The sequence below is a fragment of the Humulus lupulus genome, chromosome 4, assembly GCF_963169125.1.
Source record: "Humulus lupulus chromosome 4, drHumLupu1.1, whole genome shotgun sequence".
In the NCBI taxonomy this organism is placed as follows: domain Eukaryota; kingdom Viridiplantae; phylum Streptophyta; class Magnoliopsida; order Rosales; family Cannabaceae; genus Humulus; species Humulus lupulus.
The window spans coordinates 249,926,491-249,934,874 of record NC_084796.1 but is presented as its reverse complement, the minus strand read 5'-3'; the positions used below and the strand labels follow the sequence as shown (position 1 = coordinate 249,934,874).

The 8,384-nt window shown below is 25.0% G+C and overlaps 1 protein-coding gene across 1 annotated transcript; it reads left to right on the top strand.

Annotated features, from left to right (window-relative positions):
• Positions 1 to 319: 319 nt before the first annotated feature.
• Positions 320 to 5,049, top strand: LOC133829546 (probable 2-oxoglutarate-dependent dioxygenase AOP1). The gene is made up of 3 exons (XM_062259251.1): positions 320 to 739; positions 3,719 to 4,043; positions 4,644 to 5,049. The coding sequence occupies exons 1-3, from the start codon at positions 351 to 353 to the stop codon at positions 4,884 to 4,886; spliced, it is 957 nt and encodes a 318-aa protein (XP_062115235.1). The 5' UTR covers positions 320 to 350; the 3' UTR covers positions 4,887 to 5,049.
• Positions 5,050 to 8,384: the final 3,335 nt, after the last annotated feature.

The window sequence follows — 8,384 nt, the reverse complement described above, 5'->3', positions numbered from 1 at the left end:
CAGAAAATATTTTGTGATACATATTTTTTGCAAAAGAAAAAAATCTTTTGGAAAGTGGAGAATTTTTTTTATTATAAAAGATGAAGTAGGTGCTAAAGAGCTTGAGGACGGCTGAGTCTGATTGAAAATTTGACAGAACTCAGTTGAAAATTATAAAGTCAATAATTAGGCACTTATTTATTTTTAAAATTCTAGTTGTCTCAATAATAATAATAATAAATTATATATTCTATTACATAAAACGTTTTTTTTCCACATTTTCAGTAGTCTCTATAAATATAGCATCAGAAACAACCTCAACTCACACACAAAATTTTCAATCACTTTTGTTTTCAAAGAAAGAAAAAAAAATGGGTTCCATAGCTGCTGATGTGCATGAGATTCCAGTTATAGATTTTTCTAACAAAGAGTTGAAGCCAGGCTCACACGTGTGGTCTTACACGTGTGACCAAATCCGATATGCTTTGGAAGAGTATGGTTGTTTCGTAGCCAAATATGATGAACTATTGTCTAACATTAATGAAGATGATACACAAATCTTTTGCCAATCGAAGGAGCTTTTCGATCTCCCAACTGAGACGAAAATGAAGAACATTAGTGAGGAACCCTTTCGTGGCTATCTTGGTAAGAACCCTCAAGTTCCACTCTATGAAGGTTTAGCCATTGATAGGGCAACAAGTCTTGAAGAAGTGAGGAAGTTCGTCGATCTTATGTGGATCAATGGCAACCATCATTTCTGGTACGTAATTTTAAGAACCATTACGATGATTTGGATTCTCTATTTTTACTAAATACTTGTTCGGATATCGTATGTTTATGTTTTGTAATCGGTTAAAAATAGCTTCTCGAACTCGATTTTAGTCATGTTTTTTAATAGACGTGTGCTTGCGACAACCTCCTATTTCAATTTCTTAGTCAATCTCCCTTCTAAAAAATATATGGCGCTGTTCGTTGTAGTTACAATATTTTTCCTATAAATTTTCGGAAAATTGTGAATAGTTTACAATGCTGAAAATAGATTTGTATTTTTTTTAACACGCCTGGTAAACTGGAATATCAAGAAATATCAGGAACTCCGCTCTAGGTACTGTAAACTATTCGGAATTTTTCAAAAATTTGCAAGAAAAATGTCGTAACTACAACTAATGCCGCTATGAAAAAAAAAATTAGAAAAAAATACTCCAACATATGTTTTTGAAGACGGAAGTTGACTAAAAGGTTGACCGTAACACTCCTCCTTTTAATATGACTTCATAGAAAATTGATGCTCATCAAAGATCCATGCTTTTCTAAAGTCAATGATCCCGTACATAAAACTTGACACCAAAAATATATTGAAATATAAATATTCATCAACTTAGGAAATGCGTAGATTTTTACCGAGCAACGTTCTTAACATAGTCACAATTGAAAGTATTTTAATCAAAATCGAGTTCAAGGAACTTTTTTAACCAATTTACAATACATGGATGAAGTGCAAAAAAATATTTTTCGATCAAAATAAATATTTAGTAAAAACAGAGAGTACGAGTCTAAAATAATATTATCCCTTAAAAAATATAATGTCACTTAACTTTAGTAAAATGAATCAAACCACTCTTTATCATTTTTCAGTTAAAACTGCATTATTATATTATAATAGTGTATTATTATATAAACTGTATGATAAACAGTCAGTGTTACAGAATTATCTTTAGTTAAAACTTATTCTAATTGTTGTTTGTAGCTGACATTAATATTTTTTCCAAATTATTTATTTCTCTTATTGTTATTACTTTGAAAGGGACACTTCCGTATTCAAAAAAATTTAAACCTTTCAAATGGTAAATTGTTTTCAAGAAGAAAGGGTGTCACTTGTTTTTAAATATATATTTTTTTATATAATAAATGTGTAGATAACGGAAATTCTTGATTTTAAAGGTTTTTATTTTCTTAATGTTAGCTTTAATGGAATATTCTTATATTTAACAGAATATTCTTATATTTAACGGTAGTTTGTAAACAATTAAACTTAAATAAAATAAAATAAATAATTAAAAAAATTAACATAGGATATTTTTGAGATATTTTTACAATGATAATTATTAAAAAATAATAAATAATTTAACTACTTAAAATATGATATTTTGAGATATTTTACAATGATAATTATTTAAAGATAATAAATAATTAAACAAATTAAAATATGATATTTTTAGATATTTTACAGTGATAATTATTTAAAAATAATAAAATCATATGTTTTATAATTTAAATAAAATATAATTAAACTTAAACTCACTTATTATAAGAATAATATCATTTTAAACATATAATATAATCTATTGTGAATTAGCAATAAATTGCTTTTAAAAAAAACTAGCAAGAAACTTAAATATAAAATCATATATAATATTTAATATTACATTAAACATATAATATATAATATCTTGTTGTCACTCTCAAATTCAAAAATTAGAACAAACATAAACTTAAACAAAAATAAATAAATTATTTAATTAAAATATAGTATTTATATGACATTAATATAAATTTAATAAAAATAATTAATAAATTCTATAAAGAAAACTAAACAAACGTGCATATTGCACGATGTTTGTATCTAGTATATATATATATGTGTGTGTGTTTCCAAATCGCAAGTGCCATTTTTTATTCTAAACTGAATTAATTATGTTTAATCAAAACCTTAAAAAGAGCACTTTTTCTCTCAAACAACTTTGATATGAATATCAAAGGTGTTCCTCTTTCCTACAATGTGAAAATTTAAATAATTATATCATATATATATAAATTTATATATTTATAAAAAATTATATTATTAAGGATGTTTTGCTATAAATCTCTTCTATATAATAAGTGTGTAGATAACAGAAATTCTTAGTTTTAACAGTTTTTTTAATTTTTTAATGTTAACTTTAACAGAATATTCTTATATTTAACAAAATATGTTTATATTTAACGTTAGTTTGTAAATATCACTTAAACTTAAATTAAATAAATTAAATAACTAAAAAATCAAAATATGATATTTTTGAGATATTTTACAATAATAATTATTTAAAAATAATAAATAATTAAACAAATTAAAATAAGATATTTTTTTAGATATTTTACAATGATATTTATTTAAAAATAATAAAATCATACATTTTATAACTTAAATAAAATTTAATTAAACTTAAACTCACTTGCTACAATGATATCATATTAAACATATACTATAATCTACTGTTAATTAGCAACAAATTTTTTTTTTTTTAAAACTAGCAAGAAACTTAAATTTAAAATCCACGTATAATATTTAATATTACATTAAACATATAATATATAATCTCTTGTTGTGAATATCAAATTCAAAAACAAAAACAAACATAAACTTAAAAAAATATTTAATTAAAACAATAAATTTATTTGAAATTTATATGACAATAATATAAATTTAATAAAAATAATTAATAAATTCTATAAATAAAACTACATAAATCTATATTTCACATTATTTGTATCTAGTATATAAATAAATGGCAAGAAGTAATATTATATATAAAAATTAAATCTAATTTATTTATTTATTTTAAGTGAGAAATTTTGATTTAACTAGTCTCACACCAATATGCCCATCAATATATTCTTATGAACTCCATAAATATATATATATAGCATTTAATTGTAATTTTCCTAAAATACTTGACATATTTCATATGCTGGTACACAGTGATATTGTCCATTCATATGCAAAGCAAATAGCCTCATTAGATGAGATGGCTACAAAAATGGTGTTCGAAAGTTATGGAGTGGAGAAACATTGGAAGCCAGTTGAGGCTGTTCGCAGTCATGTTCTTCGATTTTTGAAATATGATGAACCAAAGCAAGACTCTGATACCACTATAAGGTTTGTTCCCCATACAGATAAGAACTTCACAACAATACTTCACCAAACCGAGGTTGGTGGTCTCCAAGTTCAAGCCAAGGATGGCACCTGGATCAGCGTTCACCCAAAACCTTCTCATTTTCTCCTCATGGCTGGCGACATGATGAAGGTAATACATATTATTCTAGTTAGTAAATATATTCGCCCTGCTAGTTTATAATAGAATATATTATTAGAAATAAGTCTGACATAGGAAACATAAAGGATACATAATATCATTATTATAAAGAAAATAGTTACTCCACTTAACAATTTAAAGTCATGACCCCAATCTTATTCCTTAATAACATTTCTCTCTCAATTGTAATATGGTATCAAGAAGATGTTTAACTTCAAAACTTTTGATTTACTCCACCCTTGGCCTCCATTTGAGGCATTTAGGTCGATGTGTGTCAATTTGTCACGTTGGATTCTTTGACCTATTAGTAATGGCGTATATACCCACAAACTTTTCAACCAACTTTGTGGTGTTCAATCAATTATAGTCTGTCAAATATCACGTTCGATCTATTGTGTCTAAGGTCATTCATTATTTTCATACTTCCAGGGTCAAACGTAAGAGGGTGTATTTGAAATAAAATCTTACATGGAAACCATTAAAAGAAATGGTTACTCCACTTAGCACCAATTAATTTTAATTCAATTGTAATGAATATCAAGGCAATATGGTAAATCATTTTCTTAGTTAGGTTAAATTGATTAATCTCAGGTTTGGAGCAATGACAGAATAAGAGCCTGCTACCACCAAGTTAGCCTTTCTGGACATGGGGAGAGATACTCAATGGGAATGTTTACATTCACAGATGGAGAAATAAAAGTGCCAGAAGAATTTGTGGATGATGAACATCCAATACTCTATAAACCATTTGATAATCGTAAATATATTCGATTTTATGTCACAGATGAGGCCAAGAAAACCAAAGATCCAATCAAAGCCTTCTGTGGCGTTTGAATATCATAATATTGAAATTATGTATTTTGAGAAGCTAAGTTGGTTTTAGCTATGTTCACCAATGGTTGTTGACATGATCATTTGTTGTATGTGTATTTAAAAATTAAATTATCATTTTGGGACAATTATTGGTATATATATATGGTTAATTAATACACATTGCCTTCCCATTATTAAGACTTTAGATTGTATAATTAATTTTTACAAGTAGTGTATCCGCGCGCTCAAGATTGTTTTACACTTTTAAATTAAAATTAAACCTTATTGAAATAGATAAAATATTCATTAATGTCAAATTTATATTTTATAATATGTACAAACAATTACATCAATATAATAAACAAATAAATGAAATGAGTTTTGCAATAAAAATCTCTAATTTGGCTCATATGTTGCATTTACTTTGGTCTCTTACCATACTGCCACACAAAACGATTTTACTGACAGATTTTTTGCGTCAGCAAAAGTTATTTGATCAGATTGGATTCTTCCAATATTTTGGAGCCTTTATCAAATTAAATTTACTTAAATAATTCATAATATTATAAATAACAAAAGTTTTTTAATTAGGTTTTTTTATGAACAACAATTGCGATGCTTTAAGGTTTTGACCTCAGTTTATAACTAATTTTAATTACTAATGCATCTAGAAGCATAGTACAACTATAACAAATACACATGCTATTATTTTGAAATATTTTTTCTATGTTAAAATTAATTTTTATATTTTGTTTAAAAAATTATGAAATCTTCAATATTCGATATTTTTTCATAAAAAATAGTATAAAACTACAACAACTAGGACAAAATATTTGGTAACTTATTTCCTTTTTGCATATATCAAAGCTCGTGCTAAAGTTGACAGACTTGCATAACATGTGCTAATTAATAAATTAGATCTAACAATAAAAAGATATGTTTTAATTAAATACAAATTAAAACAATCAATTACCCCACAAAAAAAATTAAAATAATCAATTAAGTTATCTTAAGTTTAAAAAAATCAAAATTGATGTGCATTTTTTAAATATCATTGACTACCACAATTTTAATTTCAAAATAGCATTATATTGTCATTGATCATTGATCATAGAAAGATTCCAAAAGAAAGTCTCGATTAAATTGAAAAATTAGTTTAATATATCTAGAAGTCTTTGCCTAACACTAATATTAATAATTACTCATATTATTTATTTCCATTAATAAACTAATTTTAATTACTAATGCATCTAGACGCATAATATATGATTATAATAAATACAATTAAGTTTGAGGCAATAAGAATTTGACTATAAGGTCTCAATCTATCACTATTTAATTTTTTAACTCATACTATCTTAAAAGAAATTTTAACCTTAATTATTATTTTTTTTAACATTAAAATTAACTTCATTGTCTAACCTTTTCTATAGCTATATAATTTGTAGGTTTTTTTTAAGTGAAAATTTTACTTATAAAAATAGCTTTAGTTCTTTTCATTTACATATTGAAAAAAATATTGTCTTCCATCCCTTCCAAGCTCCATCTCTAAAATAATAATAATAATAACAACAATAATAATAATAATAACTCTATCGTTTGGTATGTAGTAATCTGAAAACAAGAATGAGAATCTAACACTTTCTCATTTTTGTTACTGGGTTTGAATTTTTCTAACCCATAAAATTGTACTCCAGGTGTCTTAACTTTACCTGATTCTAGGTTCAAGTGAAACTCATCTGAATTGTGGTCCTAGGAATGTGAAATACTTCAACTTTTTTTTTTTCCAATAATATTTTAGTTAATGACTTATTTTATTTTTGAAGCTTGTAATATAAAAACGAAAATACATATATCAAACTATAAAATGATGATTAAATAATGTTTGTTTATTTAAATAAATTAATATGTAAAGTCTTAGAGTGCAATTCCATATTTATAGTGGAGTAGTCATGGAATTAATAAATAAGATTATTAAATTAAAGAGATTAATTAATAATCTGGTTTATTGGAGCTTCATATTATAGGTCCATGGTCCCCAGATCACCTATGTCCTAGACTGTCAAGGGTAAGGATGTCAAAAGAAAGATTTGTTAAGAGAAATGACTAAATTGCAAAGGAATTAATTTTTCAGGGCAAGAAAATAATTATGAGTAATTGATTAATTGTGAATTAATTAATTATTTAACTATATAGTTTTTATTTTGAAAAACCATAGGTTAAAATTAATATTAATCTTGTTTGGATTAGTATAAAAAGAGAAAATAATAAATATCTTATTTATAATATGATATTTATTTATTTAATTTAAAATTGATATTTTAAGATAAAGTTCATTTTGAATTAATTGATATTTATGTTGGAATAAATATCTTGTCTTAAATGTTGATTAAATAAACAAATGAGAAAATTAGGGCAACCCTAAGTGTGTGCCCCTAGCATGAGGGTTTTTATCCATGAGATTTGAATTTTGAATTTCAAATAAATTTATTTAATTAATTATTTAATTATTCTTTTTAAATATGATATAAATAGATAATTAAATGAAAATATCTAATCAGTTTTAATTTGAATTATATTTCAATTAAATAAAAATTATTTAATTAGATTAAATATCTTTATAAATTTGACATACGTGATATTAAAATATGGCGGTTAATCAGACTCTCTCTCTAAAAAGCAATAGTTTCTCCAAACTTAAAACTATTCTAAACATTCAAAACTCTCTAGATCTCATGTGTTGAGTAGAGTCACATAAATCAACTTTTGAATCCTATGTGCCCACACGTCTAGAAGATCAGGGCGGGAGATCTCAAAACACTGGATAGAAATATCGTTGATTTATACAAAAAGACTCAATGACATTTAATAGGCTACAAAAGGTAATCCCTGGTCTATTTGTATGTGATTTAGTATTTATATATGTATATGATACTAGCTAGTATTAATATTTATTAAAATGAGTCCATATATTCTGTTGCGTACCTTTGATTTGATCATTTAATACCAACAATATATGTGTTTATTAGTTCACGTCCAATGTTTTTAGGTCTATTCAATCCAATTTTCTATTGGATAAGATCGGTTCTATCTATTGGATGTGTTCCCCCTACTTATGTATTTGATCAGATTGGATTCATCCAATATTTTGTAGCCTTTATTAAATTGAATTTGCTTAAATAATTCATAATATTATAAATAAAAACACAAATTTGTTCAAACTGATACAACACCATACAAATCCACCATAAATTATAATCATAATTAAATAAATAAATATATATTTAATTTATTTTTCATTAAATAAATATATTTAAAAAATATATATATAATTGGATTGGTTCGGTTATCATCCAACACTGATCCAATCCAATTTGGATCTTCAAAAATTTGATCTGATCCAATCCGATCCAATCTAATTATAATTGAATATTCAATTTTTAACAAACAGTTGTAATTTGTTTGGATAATATTTCTGCACAGCCCTAGCTTGCGGGCTTGCATAACCTGGGTGAGACC